Source organism: Giraffa tippelskirchi, chromosome X, assembly GCF_054371585.1.
Source record: "Giraffa tippelskirchi isolate mGirTip1 chromosome X, T2T-mGirTip1v1.2.pri, whole genome shotgun sequence".
NCBI lineage: Eukaryota > Metazoa > Chordata > Mammalia > Artiodactyla > Giraffidae > Giraffa > Giraffa tippelskirchi.
The window spans coordinates 80253338-80271652 of NC_137289.1; the positions used below are offsets into that span (position 1 = coordinate 80253338).

General features: G+C 36.3%; 1 protein-coding gene across 3 annotated transcripts; it reads left to right on the forward strand.

The window, feature by feature from the left end:
* The first annotated feature begins 8597 nt into the window (after positions 1-8597).
* HMGN5 (high mobility group nucleosome binding domain 5) lies at positions 8598-17630 on the forward strand. 3 transcript variants are annotated; one of them, XM_081565922.1, is made up of 6 exons: positions 8598-8707; positions 9821-9942; positions 10435-10464; positions 11014-11043; positions 13572-13706; positions 16396-17630. In XM_081565922.1, exons 5-6 carry the CDS (start codon positions 13575-13577, stop codon positions 17053-17055), a joined length of 792 nt encoding a protein of 263 aa, XP_081422048.1. In that variant the 5' UTR covers positions 8598-8707; positions 9821-9942; positions 10435-10464; positions 11014-11043; positions 13572-13574; the 3' UTR covers positions 17056-17630. The 3 variants fall into 3 exon arrangements, with proteins under 3 accessions (XP_081422048.1, XP_081422046.1, XP_081422047.1); XM_081565920.1 differs by lacking the exon at positions 9821-9942 and adding an exon at positions 11324-11378 and having other exon boundaries at positions 11014-11042; XM_081565921.1 differs by lacking the exon at positions 9821-9942.
* Positions 17631-18315: the final 685 nt, after the last annotated feature.

The following is an 18315-nucleotide window of genomic DNA, read 5'->3' on the forward strand; positions in this document are numbered from 1 at the left end:
TAATGAGCCAAAATAGCATGTATTACTTTCTAAAAATCTCCAGTGTGGGCCTTATCCAGGAGAAATCAAGTGCTGAGTTACAATTACAATAAATTCAGAAGTAAACTAGAACATAAAAACAAAAGGAGACTGAGAGAGTAATTCTATTTCTCTTTAATTTGAATCAGCAATGAATACATGCATGAAAAAGACTAAACAAAATATAATCCAACAAATAAACTATGGGCATATTTTTAAAAGTATCTTCTCATTTGCATTTAGACAATTTAACACTGAAACCAAGGGAAGAAACTCCAAAGATATACTTAGTTTACTTACAATAATAAATATACATATAAATGTAGATTTATGCTATTGTCACTAAAATTTATAAAAATTGAGCATGTCCATTTGCTTGAATGGTTACTCACTTCAATATAAGTTATAATTTCTCAGGTTTTAAGTAAATGGGAAATGAGTGAAGCATGTCAGCTATTGTTTAACAAACAAATTAAACATAGACTAACAATAAAAACAGGATAGGAACAAACAAAAAGAATGATTCCTTGAAAAAATAAGTAATAGGGAAAACCTTGCAGTAAATGTTTTCTTCTAGGTCCTTAGAATTTAAGAACACAGACATGTGTATAAATAATCTCCTCAAAATGACTCTTTAGAGATTATTTCTTAATGATTCTTCTTCAGTGGATCTTATTTTCTCTATTCCTCCCTGCACTCTTTCTTACCTGACTTTTATTGAAAATAGGCTCTAATCTCAATTGGACAGCATAAGATATTTATCAATTTTTTTATTAATTCTTTTTGGAGAAGGGGAACACTCTGCATGGCTTGTGGAATTTTAGTTCACTGGCCAGGGATCGAAATCGAGCCTTGTAGTGAAAGTGCCTAGTCTTAACCACTTGACCACGAGGAAATTTCCTATTATTTTTTTATAAATTATTTTTATAAGGATAACCAGTATTAGTGAACTTTCTAATGAGATGGTAGAAGCTTGGAACATTAAGGTAAATTAAAATATAAAAGACCCTGATGCTGGGAAAGATTGAGGGCAGGAGGAGAAGAGGACAACAGAGGATGAGACAGTTGGATGGCATCACCAACTCAATGGACATGGGTTTGGGTGGACTCCGGGAGTTGGTGATGGACTGGGAGGCCTGGCATGCTATGGTTCATGGGGTCGCAAAGAGTCAGACACGACTGAGTGATTAAACTGAACTGAACTGAAAATATAAAAAGCCAAAATATAATTGTTTTGAACTAAAGATGTCACACACCTTGTAGAAGTGTCCCAATATACATCTTAGTAGTTTATAAGCTATGGATTAATATCTATGTTTTTGTAAGACAAGGCTGATGCTAAACTATCAGAAATTTTTTAAGATTTTATTTTATTTTATTTTATTTTATTTTTTTATAAATTTATTTATTTTAGTTGGGGGCTAATTACTTTACAATATTGTAATAGTTTTTGCCATACATTGACATGAAGATTTTAAAAGATTTTAAAAGTCTCATATTTCATGCAAAAATATATTCAGTTCAGTTCAGTCGCTCAGTCATGTCCGACTCTTTGCGACCGCATGGACTGCTGCAGCACGTCAGGCCTCCGTGTCCATCACCAACTCCTAGCGTTTACTCAAACTCATGCCCATTGAGTCGGTGATGCCATCCAACCATCTCATCCTCTGTTGTCCCCTTCTCCTCCCACCTTCACTCTTTCCCAGCATCAGGGTCTTTTCAAATGAGTAGATAATAAACTTATGCCAAAACCACAAAGTACAATAGATAGAATTTAGTAAATCTAAGGGAACTAGGGTTTCCCAGGTGGCTCAGAGGGAAATGAATCCACTTGCACTGCAGGAGATGCAGATGTGGGTTCGATCCCTAGGTCGGGAAGATCCCCTGGAGGAGGGCATGGCAACTCACTCCAGTACTCTTGCCTGGAGAATTCCATGGACAGAGGAGCTTGGCGGGCTATGGCCCAAGGGCCACAAAGAGTCGGACATGACTTAAGTGACTTAGCACTAGGTGAAAAATCCACATTCCCTGGAATTACCTTAGACCAAAAACCAAAAAGTGAAAGTAGAATTTCTCTCCCCTAAGTTTTCTACTTTCTTGAGGTCACTGAAAACTGACTAGACAATTCAAGTTTAAGATCATAAAGAAAAAGTGTGATGAATTGATAGGGTAGCATCAACCTATATACGCTACCACGTGTAAAATAGATAGCTAGCGGGAAGCTGCTGTATAGTATAACACAGGTAGCTTAGCCTGGTGCTCTGTGAAGACCTAGAGGGGTGGGATGGCGGGGGTGGGAGGAATGCTTAAGAGGGAGGGGATATATGTATACTTATGGCTGATTCACATTGTTGTATGGCAGAAACCAACACAATATTGTAAAGCAATCATCCAATTAAAATAAATTAAAAAGTTACATTATTAAAAAATAAAATTCTGTGATTTATATTTTAAAAAAGACTGTAGATGAAATGAGGATCCATTGATAAACATAAGTAAGCATAAAACAGTAAATAAGCAAAAAAAATTCATCAGCAGATGAATGGATAAGAAAGCTGTGGTACATAGACACAATGGAATACTACTCAGCTGTTAAAAAGAATACATTTGAATCAGTTCTAATGAGGTGGATGAAACTGAAGCCTATTTTACAGAGTGAAGTAAGCCAAAAAGAAAAACACCAATACAGTATACTAACGCATATATATGGAATTTGAAAGATGGTAACGATAACCCTATATGCGAAACAGCAAAAGAGACACAGCTGTATAGAACAGTCTTTTGAACTCTGTGGGAAAGGGCGAGGGTGGGATGATTAGGAGAAAGGATGATTAGGAGATGATTTAGGAGAATGGCATTGAAACATGTATATTATCATATGTGAAACAAATCGCTAGTCCAGGTTTGATGCATGATACAAGGTGCTCGGGGCTGGTGCACTGGGATGACCCTGAGGAATGGGATGGGGAGGGAGGTGGGAGGGGGGTTCAGGATGGGGAACTCATGTACACCCGTGGTGGATTTATGTCAATGTATGGCAAAAACCACTACAATATTGTAAAGTAATTAGCCTCCAATTAAAATAAATAAATTTATATTAAAAAAAAAAGTATATGAAGCAGGCTGACGGCCAGAGTTTCTTCTTGAATTTTGAAGAAATTGGAATTGAACAAAATCTGTATTTATCAAATATGCCTTATAGTTTGGGCTTCCCTGGTAGCTCAGTTGGTAAAGAATCTGCCTGCAATGCAGGAGACTCCAGTTCAATTCCTGGGTCAGGAAGATCCACTGGAGAATGGATAGGCTACCCACTCCAGTATTCTTTAGCTCCCTTTTAGCTCAGTTGGTAAAGAATCTGCTTGGAATGTGGGAGACATTGGTTTGATCCCTGGATTGGGAAGATCCCCCAGAGAAGGGACAGGCTACCCACTTGGCCTAGAGAATCCCAGGGACGGTGGAGCCTGGTAGGCTGCCCTCTATGGGGTCGCACAGAGTCAGACACGACTGATGCGACTTAGCAGCAGCAGCAGCATAGTTACTAACATTTCTGCATAAGCCATATAATTGTTAATATCACAACCACAGATACATTTTAGTACACAACCCAAAAAAAAAACCTACTGTGCTTTTAATAGATGATCTTGGGAATGTCATTTAACTCCTTGGATTAGAATTTATTCATCTGTATTCCAAAGTGATTAAACTAGAAATCTCCAACAGTCTCCTTTAAGCTTTAACGTCTGAGAGCCTAAAAATAATATTCCCTCAAATAATCACTTTGAAAGTAGCTAGACATTTTGCAATAAAAACATAAAACTGGTTTACAGTCCTTCATTTTCCCTAGAAAGCAGCTCCATTATTTTTACCATTGGAAACCTACTTTCCAGATCCTTCATATCAGGGATCACTGATTAATTTACTGTTTTATTAGTCTCTGGCCTACAGTGAATAAACAAATTTATGGGAAGATTTGTGTCTTCAGGACTATAATTTTTGTGTCTCAAGTAAGTGCTGTCACTTAAAGTTTAAGTGAAATCTTAGAAAATTACTCAGATCAATTTTATAGAAGTCTCAAAAATAAGTGTATTTATGTATTTTGGCTCACTGTAGATTTACCATTTATTTTGCCCTCTGAAAATACCAACTGACAATGCATGTAAAACGCAAATTTTAATTACATAATGTTAATTACATAATCTCCTCATTATTTGCTAACATAACAATAATTCTATTTTTTTCATTTTTTAGAAATATAATACATGTTATAATGGCAATGGATGAGGCCAAAATTAAAGATAATTTAGTATGGAAAGAAAATAGTTATTACTAATCAAACAGTATTTTTGAGATCCCATTGCATGCAAAGAAGTATTTGGAGAAATACTTTCAATAATGCAACATATATATCATTTTAAACTATGAATATACAGAACATTTGAAGACTTCTTTTATCTTAACCACCTAGCAAACCTTGTCTCATAAACACTTAATACTTTTTTTGGATTCTCTGTCTCAAACATTTTAATATTGGCATTTTTCCTGTATAATTTTTCATATCTTCCTGTGTCATTTCCCAATGATTACTAAATGGGCATGCTACAGCTAATGTAAGTTTTGATAGTGGCAGTAGGCATGCTTAATACCCAGGGGAATTAGAGAGTCCTGTGTAGAATTGTCCAGAAATCAACCTCATTGTCATTAATAAACAATTTGTTTTCAAAATTTTTATTAGACTATAGTTGCTTTACACTATTGTGTTAATTTCTGCTTTACAGCAAAGTAAATCAGCTATATGTATACATATATTCCCTTGTTTTTGGATTTCCTTTGCATTTAGTCACCACAGAGCACTGAGTAGAGTTCCTTGTGCTATACAGTAGATTTTTATTAGCTATCTATCATTTTCTTCTTAAGTGCACAGAGAACACTCCCATCATAAATAACTAATTTAAAAAGACAAATAAGCCGATGTATTTTTTAAAATGAGCCAATAAAATTCTTACTTTGACAATTAGATAAACATAAAAATTTTACTTAGGGCTTCCCTGATAGCTCAGTTGGTAAAGAATCCGCCTGCAATGCAGTAGACCCTGGTTCAATTCCCGGGTCGGGAAGATCCTCTGGAGAAGGGATAGGCTACCTACTCCAGTATTGTTGGGCTTTCCTTGTGACTCAGCTGGTAAAGAATCCACCTGCAATGTAGGATACCTGGGTTCAATCCCTGGGTTAGGAAGACTCCCTGGATGGAAAGGCTACCCACTCCAGTATTCTGGCCTGGAGAATTTCATGGGGTCACAAAGAGTTGGACACGACTGAGCAACTTTCACTTTTAAAAAATTTTACTTAAGGAACAATTATTTCTCAATTTTAGAAAAATAATTTTAAAGTTAGGGAATTCTACAGGAGAGAGAGAGAGAGTGCAGAGTGGTGAGAAAATATTTAGGCAAGGGAAAATAAGTATATGCAATTTAAAGTCAATATGAAGTTGTATGGTAGTGGTTGTTGGAAAATATCAAAGCTTGCTTGAGTCTTATGAGTGATACAATTTAAAGTCTATAGTTTAACAAGAAGGTAGAATCTTTTAGGACTGAAATGATTGGAGAAGACTTTTGTCAGAGAAGTGGTAATTTTACTTTGGTCTGAACTATTTGATAGACATTAGATAAGCAAAGGTATAAGAGAATAGCGCTGCAATAGGAAGTAATAATATAGCAAAGGAAAAAAGCCTAGGGCAGATTGGTTTCTACAAAAGACTATCATAGTTAATGATTGAAAAGAAGAACATGAGGGTGGTGTTCAGAAATTAGAGAAATATTTCAACCTTAGAAAATTTTCTTATGCATGCATGACTCTTTTTTCAATTGGATAAGATACAAATCACAGATGCAACAGGTTAGACCAGAAGAAAGGGAAATTGACCAAAAAGAAAAACTGCTGACAAACTTATGAGGAATCTTAGAGTCCACTGACCCACACATTTTTCCTTTGCCTTCAAACTAAGCCTTGCCTCCCAAGATTCCTCATGATCATTTGTTTCAATTCACTTGGACTAGGCATTCTGTTCCCCAAACAAGCACACAGTTTTCCTGCCTCTGCATTTGCTGTAACAGTTTATCCAATAGTTCAGAGCCAAGTCAAATACTACCTCCTCAACAAAAAACTTCAATGATCTCAGTCCTAAATGATAGTTTCCTTCTGTTTTATTATTAAATTTAGATTGCACCACTCACATGATACAAGCAACTTTTTGATTTATAAATATGCATGCATCTACTTGCTTTACCCTAAATTTTTAAGGGCAGAAACTGTGATACAACTTTGTATACCTCAGAGTTTTATAGTTTCATAGCCTAGTCCATAAAAACAAAATCCAACTCACAAAATAATGCTAAATGCAAATTTGTTGAATGTGTTCCAGTGTTGACACATTTTTTATTCCTTTCATGTTTCTCCTTATCCTTATGAAGCAATCCTTATATTGAACCCAAATTTTGTGTTTACTTTCTAACTTTTGGTAAATAAAATGATTGAAACATATCTAGGTTCACTCAAAAATGCTTTCACCAAAAACCACTACAATATTGTAAAGTAACTAGCCTCCAATTAAAATAAATAAATATTTTTTTAAAAAAGAAAAAAAAAGAGGCATCTAGAGAATCTAGGGATGATCCCAATAACTGTGGGGAAAGGAAGAAATTTAAATGTCTTTCTGATTTACCTACTTGAATCAGAACGCATTGAGGTTGGAGGAGAGAAACTGAGCTGTAGTCAGTCTTAATTCTGTTTAATTCCACACTGTAGGTGCTGGGGAAGAATGGGCAATGGAAAACTGATGGGTTCTTCTCTTAGGCTATATTTTAGTTTGAAGGGATTGTTTGGTATTCTATAGCAGCTATGAATATTGCTTTTTTAAACTGATGATTCTAATTTTTAATCCATACGAATATAAATGGATTTCTTCTTTTAAGTAACTGTTCAAATGGTTAATTTCCTTTTTTGATCAGCCTTTCAGCACAGGGATTTCAGCTGTTGTTGGAACATGATTAAACCCAATTAGCTGTTACTAAAAACCAAACCAAGGCATTCTGAGAAAGTGGTTCAAAATCCTACACTTTTGCCCATTATTATCTTCAAGTACCTTATTCACCAATCCTCACCCCTATTCTAACAAACTTTAGGGCTCAGGAACTACCTCTAGAAAGCAAATAAAAGCCTATTTTAGAGTGGAAAGCCACCTAAAGATGACTAGGACTAGGGTTAGGTTAGGGGGCACTCAGGCACAAATTATAAGGGGCACCCCAAAACTCGATAATAAAGATAGATGTTTAATGCCCTACTGTGAAGAGCTAATTAACTTTTTTTTTAAAAAGTCCATGATGAACAAAATATCAATTTTAAATAAAAACAATATCCTACCTTACACTTGCGGGGCTTCCCAAGTGACGCTAATGGTAAAGAACTCGCCTCCCAATGCAGGTTACATCCCTGGGTCAGGAAGATCCCTTGGAAGAGGTCATGGGAATCCACTCCAGTATTCTTGCCTGGAGAATCCCATGGACAGAGAAGCCTGGCGGGCTACAGTCCATAGGATCGGAAGGAGTCGGACATGACTGAAACGACTTAGAACACACGCACTCTACGCTTGCATGATTCATCTCAATGGCCTCATCCTAATCTCCTGAGTCTAGGGCTCATCCTTACATTTGCTCCAGAAGTGAGTGCTTTAATTGCTTTATCCTAAACACTTTCATGTATGGTATCTTCCCGAATTCCTTCACTAAATGCTGCCTTTGGATGCATAATCTATTGTATCAGCATTTTTCCTCTAGATAGTCCTTCGTTATTACCTCACACGGAGTCCAATTGAATTCTTGGTGAACTCCCACCAAATGGGATAGTGGTATCTATCAGATGTCCGCACCTTCAGGTTCCTCTTGCTCTTACAGTTCCCAGTTTTGCGGCTCTCCATCTGCGAAAGATGCCCCGTTTTGGCACCCTGATCCTGCCAGGACCACAATTCTGGTGTGGCGCGAAGTCCCCACAACCTGAGAAACAGCTTCACTCTTTTATACTTTCTGAACGAGTACTCCTCTCATGTCATCTACATCCTCCTGCCAAAGGTAGAATGGAAAGACTGGAGCCTAGGCCCAGTCCTGTCTGAAAAGCACTTTCCTTCCAGGAAGAAACTTTTGGAGACCGTGGAGAAAGGAAGTGCAGTGACTTTCTCTTGTTATTACTGCATAAAGGAAAAAAAGAGAAAAGAGAACCGATAAGGACAATCCCAGCTTTCCTGCCGGTTTTATGCTTCAGCCCTTTGTGTCCACTAAGTCAAGGTGCTCCTCTACCCCACCAGCAGTCGGAGCAGGCAGCCTTCGAGGGCTTCAGCAGTCCGTGGGCCACGCCCCCTGGGCTGGTCACTCCCCTTATTGGTCTGACAGCCTGTCACTCCAATTTGGCTTCCACTCCTGCTAACCATTCACGTAGTTTGGTTGAGTCTTGGTGCGTTTAATGTTGCCAATAACGAGAGGTGGTTTTTTTTTTTTTTTGAAGGCAAGTACAGATCGTACTTTAATTAGTTCATTGAAAACTCAGTTGCTCTCTGAGCGGTCGTGTAGAGACTGCTTTCGGCTTTTTTTCTGCTGACTGCTAAGATCTCCTATAGAGAGCTGCAACAATGCCCAAAAGAAAGGTAAGTAAAATAGGAAGATAGAAGGGGTATTAGCGACTGAAATACATATTTCCTAATCGGCAGAGACTTTTTTAAAAAGCATTTTAGCTTCTAGTTCGATTTTGTGAGGTGCCTAAGGGGAGGGAAGGGCAAATATCGGTTAGTATAAGGTTGAGGATGGTCTTTCACGCAACTAGTAGGTCACTTTTGGCTTGTTTTGTTTAAGGGAGAGAATCGCTTGAGAGGTGTCTCCATGCTGAATTACAAACAGCCATAGCGCTGTGCTGTCGCTTCCTACCCCACCTCTCTTCCTCCGCTTACCCTATTGGAGATCTCTTCTCCCAACCACACTTTCAGGCACTAATTTCCTCCTCAGCCTCCAGCTTTCCTCCGGGAACCGTCCCGTTTGGGGGAACGAAGGCCATGGCTTTCTCCCGTATTTATTTGCCTTTGTTCTTCCCGTTTTCTTTTTCTTTTTTTTTTTTTTTTACCTCCTCCACTTCTTGTCAAGCCAGATGGCTTTGCAGTGGTAATTCTGTGCCATTAGGCGGCGCAGACTTCAAACTGTCCTGGAGAAGGGAGAGATTCACCGCTGTAATAGCAACTTTAGGGCCGAGAGGTCTGAGACTCTCCAAGCTCACTGTCTAAAGGTGGAAGAATGATAAGAGAAAAGCGTCAGATACTATTGCTGATCTTGGGGTAGCATGGATTTGTTCACTTTAGACATGAAGAATTGATATGAGCTATTCAAGGGCTGCTGGTCTCCTGCAAACCCTCACTTAAAAAATCATGACTCCTCTCTTGGACAAGAAAAAAATTCACATTCGGTGTTGATTTGTTTGTTTGTTTGTTGGGGAGGGGGGTCCCTTAGAAGTGAAATCAATCGCTGTTTCGTTGCTTGATAAAATTGTAAAATACTGTGCTAATGTAAGGCTTTATGATTTTAAGTATTATTCCTCTCTATTCGTTTGTCTTCCCTATTTTTAGAAATAGGAATAAGACTGAAATTCCCCGGTGCTCTGAAGCTGTATGACTCGTGCAATAGCTTAGTAATTCCCAGTCTAAAAGGACAGAAAGCAATGGTTTCTAATCACCAACCCCCTTCCTGTGATTCCCGCCGCTGCGCTTTTCTAGGCTTGTGCAATGGATCTTGCGATTTTACAGAGCTGACAGCAACCTTGTAGCAGGTAGTGGCGGGAAGTTTTAAAATCCGCAGCCGGCTTCTCATAAAAACGCGCTGACGTTGTAACAAAGAGGTAAACCCCCCCCCCCCGCGCGCCGCAAAGCATTGTGGGGATTGTAGTTCTTGTCTGCAGAACTTGGAGGGGATAAGCGAATGTCAGATAAGTACAATTACATCTCAAGCATGAGGCTAAACAGACGGGGAAATTGCATGAAGCTCCGCCCTTCATTCTGCTCGCCCTCCCTCATCCTTTTTGGCTTTAACACGGGCTACAACAGATGAATTTTAAAATTAAAGTTTGTTTTTAGGAGATACAGTTTATACAAAAGGATGAAATTGACTATCAGTTGTATAAACATGTCTTGGGAATTCATTTGCATCTTGGTGTATATTTGCACGTCAGTAGACAGCATGCTACTAGGCAATAACGGGTGGCTACTTGAGTAGAAATCCAGGAAAAAGTCATAAGCTGTTATATTGCAGACTGCAATCTATAGGCAATATTTTCAGATCTATACATTTATATCGATGACCTTATTTTTGTGTGGTTTTCTCCCCTGTATAGGCTGCAGATCAAGGTGATACGAAGCAACAGGTGAGTTTCTTTAGTTTTAGAGTCTGTCTGAAAAAATTCACTTGTTTTATAAAATTGACACATAAACAGCTAAAACCTAAATGCTGGTTAGTGTATTTGTACCATACGAGTACCAATACGGTATGCCAGTGGTCCCTCTCAGAAACAGTAGGTATGGAAAACTCCAAACTTGTTGGGACTTAGGATGGTATTGTGTTTAACATCTGGAGAGAGCTTCTTCCTTTTAACGACAGAATTGCTTTGTCAGTTTGCAAGAAAGGGCTATATTTTCATTTCTAAATATACTAATTGTTACTAGCCATTGTGTTAATTTAGCCTAGCAATTGAAATTTAATTTGGATTTTTTTTCTTTAGCAGATGAAGGGTCCAGAGAAGGGAAAAATCAAAATTTATATTTTTATTCATTCAATGATACTTTCTAATCAAGCTCACAATACTTCTTAATTACAACATATATATAGTGTTACACTAAATATTTTCACCACAATATATATTTCTAGTTTTGTGTATCCATAATTCTCTTAACTGATAATTATTTTTAACTTATAGCCAAAGAGAAGATCAGCCAGACTGTCTTCTGTAAGTAGTCCTTTTTAAAAGTTGCCCATGTATTGTAAAATGTAATTTTAGACTTCAGGGGATCCTGGACAATGTTAGTCATTTAATACAAGATTTATTTTTATGTTTTAAGAAAAACCTTCTCACCAAGGAAATATTTTTGTCCTAGTTTTCAGTTTGAACTACATCCATTTATTTTAATCACGAAGTTGAATTTTAGTTAGTGATCTTTCTTCAATTTTGATGTCTCCTCTTTCTTCCGCCATGATTTGCACTTCCTTTTTTTTTTTTTTTTTTTGCGATTGCCTGTGCCCATTATACCAGAGTTGAAGTCCAAAAGAACATCAACTCCAAGGGTAAATATTCAGCAAGCAATATTGAGAGAAACTTGCTTTTCTTCAGAAATAGTTTTTTGGAAAGGCATATAGTCGATCATTTTGCTTTATTTTCTTTTCAGTTAGTCATATATTACATTATTTGTTGTTGTTGTTGTTGTGATTTGGTCGCTAAGTCATGTCCGACTCTTTTGCAACACCATGGGCTGTAGCTCGCCAGGCTCTTCTATCCGTGGGATTTCCCAGGCAAGAATACTGGAGTGGGTTGCCATTTCCTCCTCCAGGGGATCTTCCCGACCCACGGATCAAACCTGCCTCTCCAACACTGGCAGGCGGATACTTTACCACTAAACCACCAGGGAAGCCCCATATTACATTATACATGATACCATATGGTACATGTCAGCCCTTTGAGTAGGAAATATTTGTTTGTATTCTGTGGTTGTCTATTGTGTATTGACATTTTCCCTAGGAAGAGACAAAACAAAAATTCAGTTGGATAGGCCCATAAAATGTACATGCTTTTGACTTCATTCAGTTACCATACCAATATTCCTGGGAAAACACAAGGTGTAAACTGTAGTAACCAAAGTAATGTTTTGTGATAATAATAGTAACTAACGTTTGATAATACTGAACAATTTGCAAAGTGCTTTCACATACATTATTTTCAAATGCACACAATTGATTTTATATAGGCTTCTATGCTCTGGTGTTGTGGCTTGAAGATATTAAAAATAGAAATAGCCTCAATATTAAGCTTACTTTTCCCCCTATATTTAGCTCCTTTATTTACATGTAAATGTTTGTTAATATAATAGGTTTTATTTCTTTTTAGAATTCTTTATTGAGGCATTGTTGATGTTTTAAGGATAGGTGGAATTCTTTTTTCACTTTTATTTTATTTTTAATTGAAGGACAATTACATTATGATATTGTGATGGTTTCTGCCATACATTAACATGAATCAGCCATAAGTATACATATGATATATGTTCCCTCCCTCTTAAACTCCACCTCCCTCCCCATCCCACCCCTCTAGGTTGTCATAGAGCACTGGCTTTGGGTTGAATTCTTAACATCATAAAACATTAAGGCTAGCAGAAATGTTAGAAATCATCTAATCCCATAATTTTGTGATTGAAGAAACTACGTTACAGTTGTATTCATAAAATGCTTTGAAATCCTTGAGTAAAAGACCTTGCTAAAACAATAGCCATAGTTTTATTAATCATAGTAAATGACAACAGAAGAGAAAGTTTCTATTTGGTTTTTCTCTTTCACATTTCAAGGTCACTATTTATAAAATTAAGTACTCAGCTTATAAGTTGTTAAAATATTTCTTCTTTAAAAAAAATGCTAGAATAAAACATAATATAAAAACACTTCACCCTCCTTGGCTCTCAGTTTCTCATGTGTTAAAAGGATAATAACATATCTATATTGCATTTTACAGTTTCCAAAGTAATTTCACATATATTTTATCATTTGCTTCTTACAACACCCTGGAAGGTAGATGATATTACTCTCTCTTACATTTGAAAAAATAAACACAGAGAAATTTATGCTTTTGCTCAAGATTACATCAAGCAAGAAACAGATCCAGATTTAAAACACATGTTTGCTGGCCCCTTAATCCGGTGCTCTTTCTACCACATATACTCTTAGGGCAAAGAGCTTTCTTGTAAAGAAATCATGATTCAAATCATTCTAAAACGTGTAGCCCTAAATATTGAATCCCTAATATCCCCAAGTGATCTCTTTCAAATATATTTAAATTGGTGCTTTCCCTAACTTAGTATTTTTCTCAGTTATTATCAATGGAGGCTCTGCAATCAAAAACCCTGTTGCTAATTATTAGGCATGACAGGGATAAACTGGTCCCCTCTAATCAAAGAGAATTAATTTATCAAATTTTAACCTGATGCTGGCAATCGGCCCTGAGTAGCTACTGGTCAGCATTCTAACTTGTTGCTTCTCATCTGAGAGAAACTTTGATTTATATCAGAGGAACAGTATTCATTTTAATGCCATTTCAGGTTTATAATGACACTGAAAGTTTCAAGTGTTAATTTTGTTGATACTAAGTTTATATGGATATTTTGAAGCTTTCCCATAAACTATTACAACAGCTAGTAAAATAATTGGGCCATTTAATCAACATACCAGTTAAATTGTGTATTTATCTTTTTATTGTTTTGTGTTGTTGGACAGAAAATGAATACCAAAAATGATATGATGGAACAAAACACAGATGCAAGTGCCAAAACCATAGCTGAAACCAAGAAAGAAGTTGTTAAAGAATACAACAATGAAACTGCTGAAAATGGAGGAGCCAAAATTATAGAGGTATATTCCAATTTATCCATCTGAAAGTTTAGCAATCGGTTCAACTGAAAGAAATCTTGTTTGCCTTGTAGTTTAAAAGTTGAGAAACATTAAATGAGTATGACTCCATAGTGTCTTAGTCTATTCAGGCTGCTGTAACAAAATACGACAGACTGGGTGGTTTATAAAGAGCAGAAATTTATTTCTCACAATTCTGAAGGCTGGGAAGTCCAAGATCAAGGCACCAACAATTCGATATCTGCTGAGGACCTGCACAATTGCACTCATCTCACACACTAGGAAAGTAATGCTCAAAATTCTTCAAGCCAGGCTTCAGCAATACGTGAACCGTGAACTTCCAGATGTTCAAGCTGGTTTTAGAAAAGGCAGAGGAACCAGAAATCAAATTGCCAACATCCGATGGATCATCGAGAAAGCAAGAGAGTTCCAGAAAACATCTATTTCTGCTTTATTGACTATGCTAAAGCCTTTGACTTTGTGGATCACAATAAACTGGAAAATTCTTCAAGAGATGGGAATACCAGACCACCTGACATGCCTCTTGAGAAACCTGTATGCAGGTCAGGAAGCAACAGTTAGAATTGGACATGGAACAACAGACTGGTTCCAAATTGGGAAAGGAGTATTGTCACCTTGCTTATTTAACTTATATGCAGAGTACATCATGTGAAATGCCAGGCTGGATGAAGCACAAGCTGGAATCAAGATTGCTGGGAGAAATATCAATAACCTCAGATATGCAGATAACACTACCCTTATTGCAGAAAGCGAAAAAGGCATAAAGAGCCTCTTGATGAAAGTGAAAGAGGAGAGTGAAAAAGTTGGCTTAAAGCTCAACATTCAGAAAACTAATATCACAAAACAAATATAATATTGTAAAGTTAAAAAATAGAAAATAAACTAATTTAAAAAAAAAGAAAAAACAAATGCAAGGCTCTTTATCAAAAAAAGAAAACTAAGATCATGGCATCCGGTCCCATCACTTCATGGCAAATAGATGGGGAAACAGTGTCAGACTTTATATTTTGGGGCTCCAAAATCACTGCAGATGATGATTCCAGCCATGAAATTAAAAGACACTTACTCCTTGGAAGGAAAGTTATGACCAACCTAGATAGCATATTAAAAAGCAGAGCCATTACTTTGTCAACAAAGGTCCGTCTAGTCAAGGCTGTGGTTTTTCCAATGGTCATGTATGGATGTGAGAGTTGGACTATAAAGAAAGCTGAACACTGAATAATTGATGCTTTTGAACAGTGGTGTTGGAGAAAACTCTTGAGAGTCCCTTGGACTGCAAGGGTGTCCAACCAGTCCATCCTAAAGGAGATCAGTCCTGGGTGTTCATTGGAAGGACTGATGTTGAAGCTGAAACTCCAATAGTTTGGCCACCTGATGAGAAGACATGACTCATTTGAAAAGACTCTGATGCTGGGAAAGATTGAGGGCAGGAGGAGAAGGAGTCAATAGAGGGTGGTTGGATGGTATCACCGACTCAGTCGACATGATTTTGGGCAAACTCCGGGAGTTGGTGATGGACAGGGAGGCCTGGCGTGCTGCAGTTCTTGGGGTCGCAAAGAGTCGGACATGACTGAGCGACAGAATTGAACTGAACTGAACGGAGGACCTGCTTCCTGGTTTATGGATGGCAGTCTTCTTCCTGTGTCCTGACACCATGGAAAGTGTGAGAGAGCTCTCTGGGGCCTCTTTTATAAGGACATAAACCCCTTTCAAGAGGTCTCTACCCTCATGACCTAATCACCTCCCACTGGCCTCACCTCCAAATACTATCACATTGGAAATTAGGTTTCATCATATGAATTTTGAGGGACACATACATTCTGTGTATAGCATATAGTATACTGGTAAATAAGAGGAAAAGAAAGAAAATGAATTTAAAATTTGAGAGTTTTCAGGAATGGTTATGAGAGCAGTGGGTTGGCACTGGTATTAACAGAACAATGCCAGTGATCATGACTTGATAATCTAATGACTGCCTTATTAAATATAGACTGATCCTCTATTCCTTTTGTCAATACATGGGCTATTTGTAAATCCCTTTTTGAGATCATATGAGTCTTTTTCCCTCTTCAGATTGCAAAGCAAATCATTATGTATATGTTTCCAATAGGTCTTGCTTTGCATATTTATCTTACCACATTTTTCAGTATTACAGTTAAAACAATGAAAATTGGATTTAGTGCCAAATCTATAAATCAAACCTGTGCATATAGGGAAAGTCTTTTGTTACTGATCCTATGATATCTGGTAAAAGACTTTTAAACTAACTTTTTACAAAGTAAACCTAAATATCACCAATATAGAAATCAAATGTATTATTTCTTCAAGAAATATACTTTGTATATGTGTATACTACTCATTGAGAATTATTGATAGATAATATGCCATTTTTTCTGTATTTACTGTTTCCTCATATTTGTAATGAAAATTATTTATATGAATAGGTTTTTCCAAATTTATTGTTACAAATATCTATTTGTGCATGATTATGTAGAGATACTTTAATTAATCCTATTTCATATAATGCTTCCTTATGACATGTTGTTTAGGAAGCCTTTTCCACAGGGAAAGTACTTTATTTAATAAGATAGCTATAATTCTGTCTAAATATTTAAAAAATTGTTCCAAATTTAAATATATAATCTTGGTTTTTCTTCTATATTCATTATAGGCACCAGTTCCTGAAAGAGAAATAGAGGAAGTAAATGAAGAAAAAATTGAAGATATCAAAGAAGAAGGAGAAGAAAAGAAAGAGGCAGTGGCAAAAGATGGAAAAGAAGATGAAAAAGAAGATCAAAAAGGAGATGGAGATCAAATTAAGGAAGAAGTGACGGGAGAAGATGTAGAGGAGGACAAAGATGGAAAAGGGAAAGAAGATGAAAAAAAAGATGAGGGGAGAAAAGAGAAAGAAGAAGATGGAAAAGAAGAAGAAGACAAGAAAGAAACTGGAGATGGAAAAGAGAGTAAAGATAGAGAAGGGAAAGGAGAAGATGGCAAAGAGGAAGAAGATGAAAAAGAAAAAAGAGATGAAAAAGAGAATGAAGATGGTAAGGGGAAAGGAGAAGATGGCAAAGAATCTGAAGATGGAAAAGATAAAAGAGATGGAAAAAAGGGAGAAGATGGAAAAAAGGATGAAGATAGAAAAAAGTATGATGGTGGAAATGAGAAGGAAGATGAAAAAAAGAAAGAAGGAAAAGAGAAGGAAAATGGAAAAGAAGATGGAGGAGATGGAAAAGATGAAAGCAAGGCTGAAATTGGAAAAGAAATAACCAAAAGAGAAGAGGTCAAAAAAGAAGATGGAAAAAAAGAAGAGTCTCAGAGTATTGCTTAAAGCTGCCCTATAGGGTTTCATAGCTTGGTAATATGTTCCTCTATGTTGTAATATTAATAGAGATGAATATTTTTATCAAATATTTTATAAACACAGCTTTTCTTTAATATCAATTTAGTTTCAAAACATCTTCATACTGTTCATTAGTCACAAAGTTCCTAACATTGAATCATTATCTATAAACTTTGTGATTATAATGGTGGAATATATATAAAAAATATGCTTTCAACTTTGTCAGTGAATACCCTTTTATGTAATTTATGTGTTAAATCTTTGAATTTTAATTTTACTCCTATATGTGATAATTTCACAAAATGGAGAGATCCCAAAAGAATTTCCTCAAAAATTCTTGTGGTTCTCTAGGTTGTTTTTATAAAGAAAGTGAACTATTTTCATTGTAACGGTAAGAGTTAGAATTATCTTTCCCAAATACTACTTTGATATTACTTGGGAAAAATACAATTGAAATTCCATTTTTAAAAGAAAAACAAATGTTTATTTCAGAAGGGATGTTCTGATAATATGTGTATTCACAACATTTTATTGGATTTATCTTAATAAAAATTATCTTCAAAGATGATTGTAGTTTGTTATATCTCCAAAATTGCAGTTAGTGAAATATTATAATGCTTTTTTTTTCTATTGTGATGGTCATGAAAATATTTTAAAAAGTTTGCACTGAGATAAAATAAGCATAAAATTCACCATTTCAGCCATTTCAAAATGTACGATTCCATGGTTTTAGTATATTCACAATGTTGTGCAACCACTATAACTATCCACTATCTAATCCCATGATATTTTCATCACCAAAATAAGAAAGTACCAGTTAAAGGTCTCTGTCCATTCCCCTCAACCAGTCACACCACTGGTCCCTGGCAACTAATTTGCTTTCTGTATCTATGTGTTTGCCTATTCTGGACACTTCATAGAAATGGAATCATGCAATACATGGCCTTTTGTGTCTGGCTTCTTTTACTTAGAATAATTTTTCAGATTCATCCATGTTGTAGCATGTATCATTACTACATTTCTTTTACGGATGAATAATATTATATTGCATTGATACACTACATTGTTTGTTGAAGAATATTTGAGTTATTTCTGCTTTGTCAATTATAAATAATGCTATGAACATTCGTGTACAAGTTTTTGTGTACATGTATGTTTTCCTTTCTCCTGGTTACATAGGTAGGAGTAGAACCACTGAACTATGTAGTAAATCTATGTTTAACTTTTTGGGGAACTTCCAGACAGTTT